General features: G+C 36.6%; 1 protein-coding gene across 4 annotated transcripts in view; it reads left to right on the forward strand.

Moving 5' to 3' along the window:
* RBMS3 (RNA binding motif single stranded interacting protein 3) overlaps positions 1–19,950 on the forward strand; it is a 466,009-nt gene that overhangs the window by 110,336 nt on the left and 335,723 nt on the right. For all 4 annotated transcript variants that reach the window (XM_075212374.1, XM_075212376.1, XM_075212375.1 and 1 more), the window contains exon 2: positions 2,615–2,781. In XM_075212374.1, the coding sequence (XP_075068475.1) occupies positions 2,615–2,781 (167 nt within the window). The remainder of the gene's footprint in view (positions 1–2,614; positions 2,782–19,950) is intronic.

A 19,950-nucleotide genomic window follows, 5' to 3' on the forward strand; every position in this document is an offset into this window, starting at 1 on the left:
ACTAATGCTGAGTTTAAATAGTGCAATCATTGTTGAAATGGGATAGTTGGGGTAACACTGCGGGAAGATAATCAGCAATGACAGAACTGCCATTTAGATATTTCACACACTGGCAAAGAAGCACAAGCTGAATATATGAACTTCGTTTTATATAGAGGTGCATATATAGGAGCCTGGCATCATTACACAGGGCAGCATTTATGAAATGCAAACTCAGCAAGTAATTTTCTGTAGTGTGTACCCAGCTTCACACTTTTGCACAGTGCTCCACTTCAGATTTTTCCACTTCTGCGCACACCTAGACACTTGTCTAGGTACCATTTAGATCTGTGTTTCTTACTGTATCTCTCCCTATGCTAATGGTCTATGTAGTAATGAAATAGCTGACCTGGGTTTCCTTATGCTTGTGATCTAAGCACCTCGTACGCCAGTATTTACTGGAATGTTTTGCTGTCCAAGATGAGTGACGTGATTTGGCAAACTTTGAGATTTTACAAATCTTGCAGCCAGCCAACTGCTTCACAATGGTCATGCTGAAAAAAGGTTGTTACTGTGTAATTTTTTAACAATCTTGTTCAACGTGTAATTTTTAGGCAACACATGCTATAAAAAGAAATCAATACGAGTTAAGTAGGTTTATAAATAATTTTTATATGCAACATCATGATGATTCGTTGCAGGTCATAAAAACACCCAGTCCCTAAAGGATGGGACTGATGCTGAGTTGGGAGCAAAGCAAAACAAAGGAGCAAATTTGCACCTTGGCAAAACCATGTTGCATTGGAGGGGGAGATAAATTTAAAATGTGGAGACAGATTTATAGTTGGGATAGGACATGTCCTAGATCATATATAAATTTCAGTGTAAAAATAAAGCTATCAAGTATTTGAATGCTGCATGAAAAAGAAGCCAGTATTTTCTATGCCTTCAAAAAATGTATTTATTTGTACCCCTTGCATTATAACATTGATTTTCCAAAAGCAAATATACTCCCGTTTATTGCTTTGCTTCTAACTCAGTATCAGGCCCAAAAAGTATTTACGTGTGTAAGTTGAGTCATTACCCAATTCGTACACATTACAATGTAATGAAGTGTCCTAAACAAGAAAGAATACTGTGTTGACAGTGTTATTAATAAATGTGAAAATCACATTTTCCTAATTAAATGTAAAAAAATATTCCCCCCAAATAAATCCACTGGGAATCTCCTATACTGCAGTAGTCGAAATGGAGATGACAAATCTGAATAGGTGGCTGTAACTTAAACTAGTAAATCTGCTAAAGAATGAATTGTTATCAGCTGGAGGAATCAGTGCTGCTGGGTTCATCATTATCATGTATAGTTACACCAGGCCTCCAGCTTGCCTTTCTGTGTTCCGCCTCTCTAAAAGTAAGGGGTTGCAAGTCTATGATACACTCAAATCTAGATTTTGGTATGCATGAGCAGTACAGAAATATGTATGTTTATAATACAAGAATTACTTACGCTCAATTCCAAATAGGGCCCTAAATGTAGTGGCTCTTACCACAGAGATTCAATACTGGTAAGTTAAGTCAAAATAGGTACAGATAAATTATATAATATTAATAAAAAAATAGCACCCACTGGAGAATCAGGAAACCCTGTCCCCATTTATGAGCAGTAGTGACTAGCAATAATTTACTATTTGAACACTGCTGCCTACCATTCCTATGGTAGCTACTCCCACAGTGATAACAGGATCAGGACCGACATTGAACGAAAAACAGAGGCAAAAAGAGCAGACACCCATCTGCTATTGTAAATGTGTTTCATAAATAAAATACATCTACATACAATGATCATCTCATGCAAGCAATTTGCTTTATTGTTTAACTGTGCAAGGTTCTCACTAATCTTAGTCAAGGCAATAAAATTAGTGTAGGCAGTGCAGCATGTGTAGGCAAGGTGTACAGCTATTTACCTAGCTTGCATACCGTCCAAATAGCCTAGGGAAGCACACTTAATTAGGAAGTATCAATTAATACAAAAGTGGCAGGAATAAGAAAAAGTGGTGCATGGCATATTCATCTGCCATCAATTTTCTTCTTTTGTAAAATGTCATGTGCACAACAACATTGTCTCTCTATAGATATCTGTGATCTATGTGCGAATATCTGTGTCATCCATTTGTTTACCTGTAAAAAAAAAAAATCTGAAAAAATGAACACAGCATTTGGTTTCTTGTGGTTTGATTGTTGCCATTTAAGTCTCCCCCCCCTCTACACTAAATATATCAATGCAAAAAACACTTTTAGAAACCCATGCTGTGATAAATAAAAAAAATATTTAGTACCTACAGATGGAGCAGAGGGTGGTGCAGTAAGGACCTCTGATTAGTTTGGATGTGACTAGCTCAGGATATTACATGCTTTCAAAGAATGACCATTCTATACCATTGCATAATGTTCACTGCAATAAACTCCTATACAACCTAGTCAGTTCTATATTTAAATATGTATGTTTTCTAATAGCACAAATGTTGTAATAAATGAATATTTGTGCAGATGTTATTTGTATATATAAAATATCAATAGATATAAATTTGATTATTTATGATTTTAATGTTACATTCTTTTTTTTTCTATATTTCAGCAGTCTTATGCACCAGCTCCCCACCCCATGGCTCCCCCCAGCCCCAGCACAAACAGTAGTAACAACAGCAGCAACAGCAGTGGGGAGCAGCTGAGTAAAACAAACCTTTATATAAGAGGACTTCCACCTGGCACGACAGACCAAGATCTCATTAAACTTTGTCAACCGTAAGTCAAATTGAAAATGACATAATGTATGTACGATAGTACCACCTAATCATTTTGCTGGTTTCAATGTGTTAATAGTTTCTATGCATGCCTTATTTAATTAAAGCTGTTTTATGTCATTTTAACCAAATCCAAGGCATCAACAATAAACAATAAATACAGTTTTCGGTTCACTGAAAAAATATGACAGTAATGCAGGTGACAACAAGGGTAGTGTATAAAATGTATAATGTATGATTAACAAATGGGAAGAACAAGACTGGTTGTGGATGAAAATAGATTACAAATATTTAAATTCATTATGCATGTTTGGACAATTTCCAACACCAAACCTAATTCAACAACTTTCCTTATAGCTGTATACTATTTTATGGCCACTTGCACAAAGACCCAAAGGATCCACACACTGTCTGTCAACAGCGGAGGTAATCACTGCACTTGCAGTCACCTTGGTTGTCACTGCATCGAGTCACGGTTGTTCATGCTAGAGAAATCCATGATGTTACATCACCGCAGAGTGCCTTTGTGGCTAAGTGAATATCCCCCATAACATTTTAGTCACATTTCAGCCTTCTTAGTTGAGAGAAGAGGCAAGAAATAAGGATCTGGGATGCAGGCTTAAATGTTTTGATAAAAATATGAACTAATACCTCATGTTTTCATTGTGCTAGATTCACAGTGGTAAGAATAGGTGCTGGCAACAACTGTGATTTTATTTTTTGTATTTTGTATTTATATAGCACATATATATTACCATGCAGCAGGTAGCTAGAAACTTAGAGATTTAACTGTGCACTGGTTTATTTCATAGAAATAATTCATCCCAGCACAATCCTTGAAACTCTCCCTTTTCCAAGTTTATGAAAGATATACCATTGCATAGGCAGCAAAAATCTAACAATATATATATATATATATATATATATATATATATATATATATATATATATATATATACACACATCCTTTTTTATGATGGTACAGATCTGTATGCCACATTTATTAATAGCATTTGTGTGATAATAGGAGTGATTGTTTCAGGGAATTAACAGGGTTAAAATGAATTTTCCCTATTAGCTTAAATCTGCATATGTCCACTGGCTTTGTGCTGCCTTTCTCTAAATCAACTTTGTTCACACATACATAATGTTAAAAAATGATGACTGTAATGAACTTCATTTGTAGTCTTCCTAAAGTTTGCTTGTTTCTATGAATTAGTGAGTATGGTGATGGCAGTAATTTCTAGTGCCAAATTAGGTTTTGCTGCTGCTTCATGTTTTTGGTTAATTTTATTTTATCTTATTGTCTTTGGGGATATTTAAATCCATAACTGCACACTTAGATTCTCCGACTATTTTCAACTATATTTTATCCAACAACTTTTCCCAGATAGAATATGGTGGGAGTTGGGCACATAGAGGCCTGTGTTGAACATCCGATGAACTGAATTTGATGAAGTAATGAATCTATTGCAAATGCAGACAAAATAAATATTTAATAATTTTCCTTATTCTATTCATATTGTACAATGTTCAGCTATCAGCTAAAATGAATAGTTTTTGCACCAGTTCATCTTCAATGTCACTACTAAGGACATTTAAGCGTAATAGTGTCAGTATGGATCCCACAGGTACTTTGCTAAATTCTGTTTACCACAACAACTGTTTGCTTTCTCTCTAAAAACCAATGTCTTGCAGAGTGTCAATTTACAATAGAATCCAAGTGCATTTCAACTTGTTTATCAGTATTCCAGTAGATACAGTGTCAAAGGGTTAATTGAAAGCTATGTAAGCCACATCTGCTTCTCTATTTTAAATTATCGAGTTATCTAGTCTGTGTGCAAGTACTGCTGGTTACTGGGAAAAACATGTAGTAATCAACAATCTGGATCAATCTAAGAAAGACTGAATAACTTGATGAAGTTGCTTTCACACTTTAAGGAGTACTGCCTGTTTTCTTTATTCATTCAGTTGTCTTGTGTCATTGACAGCAATGGTCAAGGTTGTTGATCCCTAGTAAGTATCACTATTCAAAACCCTTAATAATATTCTATGTAACAGATTTTAACCTGTATATAACTATTTAAAAATATAAATATATTTAGATATATTCAAATATAAGTGCAGGATCGCAGGAGATCCAAAATAGGTTGAACTTGATGGACTGGTGTCTTTTTTCAACCTCATCAACTATGTTACTATGTTACTATATATATATATATATATATATATATATATATATATATATATATATATATATATATATATATATACAAGTTTGTATAAAAAACATTTGATTATAGAGTAAAGACTGTATATTAAAGTAAAATAAAACTATTCATACAGCAAAGAATTTGATACTAGAAGGTTTGACTCTGTGTGAGAAAGATACTGAGGGAGAGGTAGTGGCATATTTTGAGGAGTTGTTTTTGGAGCAGGAAAGGAGGCTCAAGAGGCAACATAAAGGGCACAGAGAGAAATAAAGAAAAACAATGAGAGGTATGTTTACTGTTTCAACACTGGCCAAAACATCAAGCCGAGCACATATAATTACAGGGCAATGGGACAGATACATTAAGGAATAAATGAGCATATTGCAAGTGAAACAGATCACAGAGTGTGTATCTCAAACACATCTAATCACAGTAGGAACTCTCCTACCAATGTGACAATGTAATAGAGAACACATAACATGTATACAGTGCCGCCGAGAGGGGGGGGGAGCGGGTACAGTTTACCCGGGCCCGGCCATGCCAGGGGGCCCGGGCCGGGCCCTCGCTGCTAATTAATTTTTTTTTTTTTTTTTTCCTGTCTTGCGCTTTTTTTTTTAACTTTTAATAATTTTTTTTCCCGCGGGGGGGCGGGGGGGGGGGGGGGTCTTGGGTTTCTTGGGAGCTGGGAGGAAGAATAAATGTAAAAAAAATAAATAAATACTCACGTGATCGCGCGGCGCCGTGTCCCTCCTCTCCTCCATTCACACTGACTGCCGGGCATGACATCATCAAGTCACGCCTGTCAGTCAGTGAGGAGCGCCGCAGCCAGCAGGAAGAAAGAAGACAGAAGAGGAGACAGAAGAGCAGAAAAGAAAAGAAAGAAGTTGACAAAAGGTAAGTAAAGAAACGGAGAGGCAAGGGGAGGAAAACAGAGAGGGACAGTACTATAAAGAAAGGGGACAGAGAAACAGAGGAGGAAAAAAAGGAGAGAGCCACAGAGGAATAAAAAAAAATTGGGGAGAGAGGAACAGAGGAGGGGAAAAAAAGTGGGAGAGAGGAACAGAGGAGGAAAAAAAAGAGAGAGCCACAGGGGAATAAAAAAAAAAGTGGGAGAGAGGAACAGAGGAGGAAAAAAAGGAGAGAGCCACAGGGGAATAAAAAAAAAAGTGGGAGAGAGGAACAGAGGAGGAAAAAAAGGAGAGAGCCACAGAGGAATAAAAAAAAATTGGGGAGAGAGAAACAGAGGAGGAAAAAAAGGAGAGAGCCACAGGGGAATAAAAAAAAAAGTGGGAGAGAGGAACAGAGGAGGAAAAAAAGAAGAGAGCCACAGAGGAATAAAAAAAAGTGGGAGAGAGGAACAGAGGAGGAAAAAAAGTGGGAGAGAGGCACAAAGTAAAAAAGAAGGGAAAAGCAGCATGGAGGTCGCAGTGTGAGCATAAGGGGGTACAGTGTAGTTGTGATGAAGGGGCACAGTATTGTGTGTGTAATGGCACAGGGGGCTTGTTGCAATGTAGTGTGTGTGAGGTAGGTGGCAGCTAATTAATGGGCGCTATTTTGTTTGTAGGGTGATGGTGAGGCAATTTAATAGTAGGGACTATTAATTTAAGATGGGGTGGTTTGGGGGCTATTGAATCTTGGGGTGAGTTTAGGGAGAATGAGGTCTATTTATTAAATGTGACTCTGAATTATTTAATGGCAGTGATGGTTGCGGGAAATGGGTATTGCTGGGGCTGTTTGCAGGAAGGGAAATAGGTTTATTTATTAAATGTGAATAGTATTATTTTAATGTTGGGGCTGGAGGAAGGCCTAATTATTAATCGTGGGTGCTATTGATTTAACGCTGGGGCTGGCTGTAATTTTCTAAATGTAGCCATTTTTTTTTCAAAATAGGTCCTACAACATTTCTGGATCCGGACAAGCCACAACTAAAGAAAGCAGCAGCCACAGGTGGAGAAAGTGAGAAGAACAGGTAGGAGAGAGCAGCACAGTGTGTGAAATGTTGTGATTCTAGTAGGGACAATACCAATTTTTGGTGAATGTTGTGTCCAATGTAAGGTGTAGGCCAAGACTGAACTGTTTGTGTACACACTGCATTGTTTGTATACTACCCTGTGGTGGTAGATGTCCTGAAAGTCAGGAGTGCTTGAACATATGTGACGCTCCGGCGAATTGAGAGCCTAGTGGTTTTTATGTTAGCCACGCCCCAATGGCACGTTTGCCACGCCCCCAAATGCATGACCACACCTCCCAAAATTTTTGCACCGCCGTTTGGCTAGCCACGCCCCTGAATATATGACCATACACCTAATTTTATTTTGCGCCGCCGTGAGGCGGCGCAAAAATTTTTTGGGGCTTACTTCACTATGAGGGGGGCCCCATGAATTTGTTGTACCCGGGCCCTGAATTCTTCTTGGCAGCCCTGCATGTATACACAATATATATATATATATAACACCATTTATACATGTCCCATAAGCCCCATGTGTAATTTCTCCACCTTTGCCTTCTGAGAACAATATCAGTTGCGCGAATATACCAAATACACTACAACGGAGACCTGGGGGTAAATGTATGAACATGCGGGTTCTTCAACACCCGCGTGTTCAGCGTGTTCGGCGAGGAAATTTCAAGCGGCGCTGCATTGTAAAGGGAAACTTCCCTTTACAATGCAGCGCCGCTTGAAATTTCATCGCCGAACACGCGGGTGTTGAAGAACCCGCATGTTCATACATTTACCCCCTGCAGATACCTCAATGTTTGATCCTTGATATAGGAATAATTATATAAATGAGGTGCACTATCTGTGGGTGCTCATCCTTATTAATTATCAGCTCCCACGGAAGTGTACATTTTTTTAAATTCAAACATGTTTTTGTGCAAATGTGATTTTTCACTTTACCGTTAATACGGTAATTACTCGCTAAATTTCATTGCGAGATGAAATTCAGCGAGTAAACTACCGTATTAACGGTATTTACGTGCATATTACCGTATTGACGCTCGTTTTTTTTGGTTTTAGCGCGTTAAAAGAAACAATTGAATACCCCCCTATATGTTGTATCTATGTTTTTAATATTTCACCATTTAAATATCCTGGTAGAAATGAAATATTTTACTTATTAGATCAATAAAAAGTTAAGTTTTAATAATCATTTGGAAGGACCAGAGTGCTTTGAGTCCCCTCTTTTTGAACTCTTCTTCGTTTTTTCCTGTTATTACTAAAAATATATTTTTACAAAAATTCGAATCTCTTTAGCCTAGCCTTTAAATCATTTTAATCTTTTTATTTACTGCAAAGGCAATGTAAAGCCAAATTATAATATTGTTCACATAGATGCTGTTTATTATACATGATCTCAGACAGCTTTGTCAAATTATCTAATGCTGTAAATTCCCTCATCAATTTGTTTGGAACTTGTCACTGTAAAATGTCATGCTGCTCTGAGAACACCATAGAGGTCTCTCTGCTGCCACGAGGTGAGTCATACTGGCCACCTGCACTACTATCCAGTGATTCCTCTCCATCACAAGGCCTTCACTTTCCACTTTTACTTCTTACCTTTATTTACATTTTTTTTTATCAATATAAAGAGATGTACAAAGAAATATGATATACTAAACCCAATCTAGTAGTGTTTATAGGCATATTTATGCTAACGCACAACTACAACAGTAGTCCCCTTTAGCAGATCCTGAAAGCAGTGGGGTTTACAACAGGGCATAAAAATTGGACATTGTTAGTGATTTGAGGGCATTGTTAAACAGATTATGGGTTGGACGTATTGTATCCCAATTTTGCGTGAATAAATTTGGGAGGTAAGATTGATGTGCCAGGAAATCAGTGCTTGTGTTGTCTGAAAAGTTTGAGTATATACAACATGTATATTGGCAGGGCAGGGTTGGCAAATTTTTGGCTGGGGGGGGGGGGGGGGCAAGACACTACTAAGCAGCCTATTAGGAACATTTTAAAGGCAAAAAAATGCAGGTGGTGACCCAGCCCAAGGTAGCCCACTACAGGACCGACCTGGCGGGGGGGGGGGCACATGTTCTCCTGCCCCCAGCCCTGCCAGCCCCTGTATATAGGGCTAAGTTATATTAAGAAAGGTGTAGTATTATGATGGGAGGAAGGAGACAAACATGAAGCCATAGACTGAGAGTAAACAGTGGAAGGACTATGAAGGACTATTAAGATTTGACACAGCAGGAAATTTATTTTAAAATGAGCTTCATTGAATGCATTTATTTTTCCTGATACCATAATTTTTATCTGCAAGGTTAAAGGTTTTTGATTATTTGCAAAGCTTTCAAGATGATGACCGGTGATTATTGTTACTTGCAAAATGCTTTTGAACACCATCTGTCATGCAGCCATATTTACATATTTCTGGTCCTTTATGCTAGCTAGCCAATAATTTATCACAGCCAAATCAAGCAAGGTATCATTTATGAAGCTAAAACAAGCCTGCTATGGGACATACATACATACATGCATGTATGTCATTTGCCTCCCCTTGTCTTATGGAAGTTTGTGTGTTTGGTGTTTGGTGTTTGTGTGTTTTTTCTATTGTCTTCTGCATGTATTATTTTGTAGGTGGGGTAGAGAGCATTGTATGGCAGAAGTAGTACGAACTGCATGGTGGGAAATATAGTGTTTCCAAGAGTTGTCTCGGCAGGATTCTATGGCAACATCAATCATTACTGCACAGAGAAATGGTAATCCACGCTAGTGCATTCTGCCTAAACAACTCCTCTTTAGAGTCTCAGATATAACCAGGAAAGCTTCAGCACAAAACAGGGTTTAAAAAATAAGGAAAGTAGACAGGAAGACATAAACATTAACAGTAATAAAATAAATGTTCAGAAATTTTAAACAGTTGTCTATGAAGTGAGAGAGAGAGAGAGAGAGAGCTGTATAGCAACCTAGCAATAAGTACATTGGAGGGGGATACCAGGAAAGCTGTTATACATTTGGCCATCAAGTTAGAGGAGTTGTATGGGTAAACTACTTTTGTTGTAGCTGTGCACAAGATACTAGAGGATACTGGTAGGGAGAAACCCTTTAACAGTTTGCAGTGGTGCTGCAAAAGTTAATGACAAAGCTAGTTTGGAAAGACTATGAATTGCTGCAGGATGAATTTGTTTCAGCTCCGAGAACTGCTCCATTGAGGTACACCTTAAAAGAACATGTAAGGGTCCAGGATTCTGTGACCTTCCACTTCATTCAGAGAGAGTCCATAGAACAACAGGAGGATACCTGCAGAGGTTTTGAGTTGCACCTACTGACCATAGTTGCAGTATCAGCAGACAGTTTGTCTAGGAGTCTTGAAATACCTTATAGACTCCTTCATAGCCAGGAAGGAAGATGTAGATGTTTTGATGAGGGAGAATAGAAATTCAAGCCATCATGAAGGCTATTCAAACTGCTCGCAAGAGGATAGCCAAGCAGTACAGGAAAGCCAGCTATTAGCACACAATTGTCATAGGAACAATGTTATGGCTGAATGGCAGCTATTAAACTAAAAATACCACCATTGAGGAGCAAAAACTAGTGAAAAGTACAATAAACTTTATGGTATTTCAAAAATACCCACAGAAAGAAAATGAGGATTCCTCTACTTTTTTAATCCTGTAATACAATATTTATATATAATCACACAGCTCTGCATACCCTGCAGGCTCAGCAGAAATGGAGTATTTTGTCGATTAATAAAAACACTACATAAGATTGATTGTGGCAGGATCTGAAACTATTTTACAATTTATTAATTGATATATTAAGTGCAAGCCCTACCGTGCCCCAGGGAAGCCAGCCAGTGATGCCGGGAGATATGCAAGGGCAGAGCTGCAGCGACCGCGCATGCGCAGCACCTCCATTTCGCCGATGAGGAGTTGTACAGCTGCCGCGGCGCTGTTAAAGAAGCGTCCGCGGCGGTGCTGTATAGAAAAAATATTTGGTATGTTTAAAACAAGCAGTTTGACTGACTCGCCTGGCGTGTCAGTCAAACTGCCTTGGCGTGTCACGAGTGACACGCATGTCATAGGTTAGCCATCATGGAGCAAAGGTGTCCTGTCTACTACCATCATGTTGCTGACTTTGCAAGTATTGAAATACAGGTGCAAAATGGCATCAGAGAAAATAAGTTCATGAAATTTTATATTTTCAAAGAATGAACTCATATGTCAAATCTTTTGCTCAATATGTTTTGCCGGATAAATCCAAACAAACTTTCTAACATTTTTCATCATAATTGGAGCACTTGGGATTAATGTTCCATTGAAGTATAAAGTAAACATTATAATTCAGCAAAACAAACAGTATAGCCGCCTCTGATAATATTCCATTTATATTTTCACAATTATGAACTCTTGTGATACACTTATTACTGTATTATTGCTAGATCATGTGAAATCACAATTTAACAGTAACTGAACTTCTCCCACTTGTACACCACTGCAGTTTATTGCCAGAAATGGTTTATATATATATATATATATATATATATATATATATATATATATATATTTTTTTGTTTTATTTCACCCTTGTTAAAGTAAAAACTGTATCATTATTTGTGCTACCTTTATAAAAAAATATAACAATTTCATTTTTTAAAGAATAAAAAATAAACATTAAAATATATATTTCCCTCTATATGTTAACAAAAAATGAATTCAATCTACAACAAGTCCTTTTGTACTTCAACTCCCATTAAGTGCTTTGAGGAACAGAGCAAGCTTCCTTCAGCAGCTGAGTGAATTTCAGGAGTCTGTATTAAATTATGCATGCACTTTTCCTCTCACACAAGTTCTAACAAGAGCATATCTCGTTACCAGTCACCATGAAGACATCTGGATTTTATGGGAAATTGAGATGTATGATAGCATTTGTGGGGAAGTAAAGAAAACATGATTGACAGGGTTGCTCTTGATAAATGATCCGCTAATACTGCAGAGTTAGATAAATATCTTTTCACTTGTGCTGAGATTACTGAAAAAAAGTGCTGCTTTTCATTATAATAATAAACTATGCTACTAGATGACAATTTACTTCAAATCTCAGTGTATTTAACACACTGTGATGCTCCTTTCTGTTAGCTGCACAACTATTTATCAGAATCAGATCTAGATTGTGTAGGGCCCCAAGCATGGTACCATTTATGAGGCTAAAACATTTCATTTCCAGTGCTGGGAATAATAATTTTCAACTTCCTCCGACATGATCAGCTTGTATCTAACTGTATGGAGTGGATAGGTTAGTAGGCATGTAACAGGTGACTTGGTCTCATGGGCCTTAGTCTGGTCACCTCTATTGTTGCCTGTATGCTGTCTACTCAGGAATGGAATGGTTGTCTTAGAAATTGACTTGTTTGTACAAATCTATTGAGCATGATTGAACTGAACAGCAGATGTTCAATGCAGCCTGAGTCGGATTAAAAGTTGTGGGGCCCTGGGCAAACAAAGTTTGGAGTGCAGCTAAAACTTCACTTTGCTTCACTGGTTAGTTGAAGTGGAAATTTAGAAGTGGCGGTATGAAAAAGGCAATAGGTGAATGGAATTTGATAGTATTATATGAAGGCACTAGAGGAAGTGGTGGTATGATACCACTATATATATATATATATATATATATATATATATATATATATATATTGTTAAGTGCGTATTGTCGCTAACCAATAACGATTGTCGAACCTCGATTTGTGTTTCGAACGCACAAAGATTTATTCGCAAATAGTAGAATAATATGTTCAAGCGAAGTGATAATAAATACAGCCGTTACTTATCGCAGGCGCTCTGGATCCAGTGTGCAGTCATTCAATCCTGAAGTCTGGGGACAAGATGTCTGAACACTAGATGAGAAGCTGCTGCTTATATACACACAGAAATACAGTAATACAATGAAGATGGTATATCTTGCATCTATTGGTCCAGGTCTCAGGAAGGTTCAAGGGGTTGTCAATCATTGGCTAGTTCATCCTAAGGAATCCAAAGGAGGGGGTCACCTCTCCAGGGGGTATGTTCGGCTCTTCCCGCCAAGATTCCTTAGTCTTAAGTAGTTCATAATTCCCTATCATTCATAACTTGTGTATGCACTCTGCGATTCGTTCGCAGAGTAAACCAAACAGTAGGAAATGTAAAGAGGTTTATTATGATACCACTCATATTAAAGTTACATGCATATTAGTGAAATATACGGAACAGGTTGAAGGAATCATATCATAACACATAAATACTACTATATTTCGACATATCTGACTATGTGTTGCAACTACCATAAATGTGTACTATTTTATAAGTATGCGTGTTTGTGCGAATGTATGGTAAAAGACCAAATACTGTTGCTGCCACGTGTAGTGGATGCGTACGCCCTTTCACTCCGTAGCGTGCCCTTGTACGCCGTAGCGTACCGTACGCATCTTTTCAGACAAAGACAACCAAGTTTGCTCGACTTTAATTGAAATGACTTTATCCAATTTGCTGACTTCAACAATATATATATATATATATATATATATATATATATATGACCTACAAGTATACATATATGTAACAAAACCCCTAGAGAGGGTAAAGACCAGAAACATAGGGCAACTGCTCACATACAATATATATTTATTAATGTTACATAATCAATACATCTTACTCACACTTTCACATTTTTCATCCATAGTAACTCAAACTCCCTTTCATACTTTCTTGGCAAGGTAGGTAGGGCACACACCCTCTCTGATCTGATTGGCTGGGTGACTGTGTGAGGTCACTCAGCCAATCAGAGCACAGCAAATAAGAAAAAAGAGAGAATGCATTATTATATATTATAATATATATATATATATATATATATATATATATATATATATATATATATAGTATCATTATTAAATGATACAATATATATTAAAGTATAAATAAACATAAAATGCGATAAATGAACAAGCTGTACAAAACTGATCTGGAGGTAAACAAGCTCACTAGTATTTAAGTAATTTATGCATGGTCAACTAAAATAAGTTGTCCTCAGACAGCATATAAACCACATCTGGATTCATATGGTTTGCTATGCTCTCAAATAAATTTGGGAAATTTCTTTAAAAGTGGATGAAAAAACAAGATGTATTTATTATTTAATAAAAAAAAAATAATAAACTAGGCAAATCAGTGTAAATAACAAGAGCTAGTGGGGTGTGTAATACAGAAAAAATATTTGTACTCTATTTTACCATTTTTAAAGAAAAGTATAATAAGTATATGCTGTTTATGCTATTATTATTATTATTATTATTATTATTATTATTATTATTCATGTCTTGTGAGCTGGACCTTGGCACATCCGGATTTATATCTACATCCTTTGCATTTAGCATCTGCTCCACTGTACACCCCGTGCACTAATATCAGGCTCTCAGCAGCAGAGTTTAGTACAGTGAACATGCACCATAGCTAAAGGTTAAATTACATTCACAAATTCATATTAATCACTTGTTATTATTGCTTTTACTTCGTTAAAATGTGAAGACTGATCAAACTGTTATCCCTGTTTCTTGTGAATTATTTGCAAGAAATATCAATTTCAAAGTGTGTTCATATGAAGGTATAAAAGGATTATAAAGCTATCAAAAAATAAAACATTTCTATACATTACGTATAATTGCTGCCCTTGATGTATATGTCTGACAACCGAAATTAATATTGTAAAATGATAACCTATGTCACAGGGGTTTGCTATGTAACTACAGCTTAGTAAATAGCTACAAATACATTGTGACTATAGCCGGTGTCTATCAATTCTATCTACTTCACTTAACAATTCAACACGGCATATTATTATTATTATTTGTCTTTCTCGATACTGCAGAATATTGCACTATAGAGAAAGACAATTTAAAAATATCGACTTTAATGACAATTCTTTCCACATTGAATTCAAACATGTATTTTTGCTATGTAAAAAAAATAACAGATAATATCTGTTTTGAGTAATAATAATAATAATAAATAATAATAAATAATAATAAATGTTCAGTGTTTAATGCAATGTTAATGTTAAAGACACTCCGAACTTAAAGACAAAGTAACATTCCTATTTGACATTATTATACATGAAAGGCTGTGCATTTCTAAGCTGAATAATATACATGAAATAACTGGTGTGCGTTACTAAATATGATTTCCATACTCTCTTTCACCCCAGTGCAGCAGGTCAGTAATTCTCTTACCGTTCAGTCAATAAACTTCCTCAACTTCATCCTCCTGATGAAGTTCATTGACTGAACGAAACGCGTTGAGACCTCCATCACACACACACTGGAGAATACTGGAGAATACTGTTATACTCTGAGAGGTATACTTATAGATCATCCTACACTTAGCTTCTGTGTGGACATCTATCACTACCAGGGGACTAATCAACAGACAAATATTTTCCAGATAAGCTTTTTTAGAATTCATATATATCGTGAGTTTGCATTTCAATATCTTCTCTGATTAAACTGTTTACATAAAATACTACACTATATGGCTCTCTTATATATTTCCTCCTAATTATGAGCGCATGAGATTGGTGGTGCGGTTGAGATATTATTAGAACATAATTATTTTACCATCGCCAAGGAGATTTGGTTAAAGACCTTACTTCGGGGTGACCAAGGAGCCAATATACAGATAAGCGGTTTATTTTCTTATATTTAGTACGCACGCCATCTTAATATTACACTGCACGATACTTCCATATGCTGATTTGTCTTTAAATAACCTACATCCATCCTGTACACCGATATTTTTGAACTGTTTGCGGAACACCGCCTGATATATATCCTCTGGACTGCTCTGTGATTATTGTATAAATACTGCCTACACACCTGTAGGTGCCGTCCTTCTATATCTGTTTTGCTATATATATATATATATATATATATATATATATATATATATATAATGTCATTTCTAGAACAGGGCAGGATTACATATTTATCTTATAATTATTATGTTTATACATTTTACATTTGAAATCCTCCCATTACTGCATAATATGCCGAGTGTACTAAAAATGATGTAATAATCCATGAGCTATAATCAGGTAGATGAGGTAAAAATAAAATCAGCTTTAGCATACAATGCTAGACAAACTATATAACTAGACAGATTATTATGCAATATTATATGTAGTTATAATAGAATAGGTATGGTTATTGGGAACCATAACGGGCCAACACATGGATTTTTTTGGGCATCATTCCCCCCTTACTGCTTGTCACTTTTTCACATTCTGTAAGCATAGCCCACTTGTAACATACACTAGTGTGCAAACGTTTGGAATCACTAAGAAATCTCTTGGTTTTTGAAAGAATTGATACTTTTTTTTATCAAGGTACTACATTGTAATAGGTAATACATTGACAATGTCATAACTTATTATTTTTATGTCATATAACTGTTATATTTATCAAATGTTACATTCATCAAAGAATTCGCCATTTACAGAAATTACAGCTTTGCAGACGTTTCTCATTCTAGTTTCCAGTTTTTGAAGATAATTAGGGGAAATTTATACCCATGACTTCTGTAGCTCTTCCCAGATGTATAACAAACTTATAGGTCATCTTTTGCTTACGGTCAAGCTCATCCTACAAGAGCTCAATAGGTTTGAGTTCTGGTAATTGTGCCGACCACTCCATCAAAGACAGTACTGCGGCTCCCTGTTTCTGAAATTTGCACCAATTAAGCGCTGACCACAGGGATGGCATGACCTTGTAAAACAGAGTGATAATCTGTCTGGTTTAGTATTCCTGGTACTCTGTGTAAATCTCCCACATTACCAGCACAAAAACAGCCCCATACCATACATGCTTGACAGAAGGCAACTAGCACTCCTCCATCATTTGCTGTACATCTCACATATGTTCTTATTTTTGAGCCAACCACGTCAAACTTAGACTCAACCATCCATAATACTTTTTTCTAGTCATCCACCGGCCAATGTCTATGTTCTTTTATCCATTTTAAACTTTTTTTTCTGTTTTGCCAGTTTCAAGTATGACTTTTTCTTTGCAATGCCGCCTATAAGTCCCGCAACCCAGAGTCATATTATTACTGTTGCAGATGACACTGGTATTTGACAGGTACTATTTAATGAAGCCGCCAACTCTGGACCTGTTAGGTGTTTGTTATTCAAACTGCAGACTCTGATGTACTTGTCCTCTTGTGCAGTTGTCCATCTGGGCCTGCCGCTTCTTTTCCTATCCTAGTGTGCTCTTTCCTGACGCACAGAATAGCCTTCATTTCACAGAACAACAATAGACTGACATGTTTCCTGAGAAAGCTGTTTTACTTTGCCCATTTTTGGACCTATCATTTGGACACTTGAATAATGGCTGCTGCAAATGGGTCTTTGCAGTCATATGTGAACAATAAATTATAAACCAGTCATTTTAAGCAGTAATAGTCATTTGCAACAGTATTAATGTCTTAACTATATTTTAATTCAATTTAATGATACCTTGATTAAAAAAATATCTATACTTACAAAAAACAAAAAATGTCATAATGAGTCTTTTGCACGCTAGTGAATTGTTATGACCGTCTAGTTGCTATCGAATAACGATTGTCTACTTCCAGTGATGTGGTTCCAACGCACAATGTGATTTAATAGCCAAAAGTAGCAGAATAACAAGTCAGAATAAAATAAGTACAGCCGTCACTTAGCAGGCGCCCTAGATCCAGTATACAGCATTCAATCCAGAAGTCTGTGGTCAAAGAGACTGAATACTGGTCCCAGGACCTCTGCTTATATACAGTCAGTGGTACAGTGAAAACAATACAGATGAGTTGGCTTGTTTCCATTGGTTCAGGCTTCAGGAGGGTCCAGTGCAATGCAGGTCATTGGCCAGTTCAAAAGATCACATCCAAAGGTGGGGGTCAGCTCTCCCAGAGATGCATTCCTAATCTTCCCGCCAAGAACCTGTTTAAACTGGTCTATTTGCATTACACAGACAATAACATTCTTAACAATTTATTCCCTACAATTCATATTTAGCATACGCAAGGTGCGATCAGTTCGGCGATTGAACCGGACGTCTGCGAATAAATAGTAGATTAGAATGATACCAGACATGATATGTTTCCTGTGACCTGAACCTTAGATCTCACTAACATGTATATAACATTATAATATTTAACCATGCTATTTTCTACCTAAATGACTATGTGTTGCAACTACTTTTACATGCGAGCTAATTACAAGTGTATTTGTGCGCGTAAATGCGTGTATAAGTGTTTGTCACGTATTGCGGTTAGTTACGCTACTCCACGCCGTAGCGTGCTATTTGCATAACTTCAGACAAAAGACAGCCAAATTGTTAGATATTAATTGAAATGACCATGTCCAATTATCTGATTTCGACAGTATGCAAAATATACACATTTACAAAAATACATAATTGTGCACATATTGTATATTAATCATACCTTCATGTTGTTTACACACTATAGTGAAGGGTAAATATGTAACGATGACAGAGCTACTGGTCATAAATTGTACATTATGGGTTATTTCACTTAGCACTTTTTTAAAATGTTTCCCATTGGCTCCAGGCAAAAAGAAACAGTCTTTTCTAATAGTACATTCACCTGTTACCACCATTATTGCTGGAATAGTGTCCTGTATCAGGAACCATTTCATTATGTTGCTAAATCATTGCTCACTGTGGTTAAACTGGATTCTCCTACAGTATATATGTATTTTGTGCAATTTGTTCATAATACAACAGCACGATTAAATCTGTTATTTACTGCTAATTCTGCACAATTGTTCCATTCATCTGCCTAAATATATGTGCTAATTACTATAAATTCTTCTTTTCATATATTATCTAAGTTGCATAAAAGTTTTAGCCAAGCAGTGATACCTCATTATTTCATTATTTCTGTGAATAGTTCTTTTCACAGCTAATTGAGTTACAGTATTTACTAAAGTAACTCATTTGGCAGCTGTAAAAAGGTGATAAAAATCGATGTAAAAGCATTGAAAAAGATTTATCACAGAAAAAACATTGAGCTTAGTCCGGTGGGAGTCATTTCAACCGTAGTGGTGTTTTTATACTGGATGTGTTTCATTTTTGTGGTTAAAAGCTATTGTAAAGAAATGGTGTTTTCAGTGCAGGGCTTGGGAATCAGGAAGCGGTTCGGGAATCATATACCACAGTCTAACCACAAATGCAAAAATGTGAATAAAATGGAAATAAGTGCAAATATATCTTGTAGCTCTATCAGTCACTAAGCTCATTAGTAGAGATGAGATGAGGGAACTGTATCGGGCAGTTTGATACAAATATTGTTGTTTCGTGGAACTAGAACAGTATAGTGGACCACAACATGGTTTGGTTGAGTTTTAGATCGGTTTAACTCCTTGGAATCCTGAAAAATGTCAGGGTTGCTTTTCAAAATTTGGAACACTGAATTATGAGTTGGAAAAAGAAAGATCAAAAGCAGGTCTGAATGTTAAGCATAAACCATCTTGATTTGCATGTTTCACTAAGGGTGACAACAAGGGTTAAGAAATAAAAAAACGATCCAAGGGGATAAATATTACAGTAGTAAAGAATTTTTATCACCCTTTTCATACTCAAGTCTACACAGTATCTGCCTGCTTTATGAGGCATTAACCTATGCTACAACATGTATGTTACATGATATTGGCAAGGAAAAGTTTTATGCAAGGAAAGTTCCATACGGAACTGAAAATTTAGGTTGGCCTGTCTTCTTTCAGACCAGGCTGACAGAAGTAAGGAGAGTACTGTCAGTAGTGTACCATGATATCTGTCTGGAAAAATACCAGTTTGGCAGAAGTGCAGAGTGTACCATGATATCTGTCTGGACAAAGACCAGTTTGGCAGAAGTGCAGAGTGTACCATGATATCTGTCTGGACAAATACCAGTTTGGCAGAAGTGCAGAGTGTACC

The sequence above is a fragment of the Mixophyes fleayi genome, chromosome 5, assembly GCF_038048845.1.
Source record: "Mixophyes fleayi isolate aMixFle1 chromosome 5, aMixFle1.hap1, whole genome shotgun sequence".
Taxonomy (NCBI): domain Eukaryota; kingdom Metazoa; phylum Chordata; class Amphibia; order Anura; family Limnodynastidae; genus Mixophyes; species Mixophyes fleayi.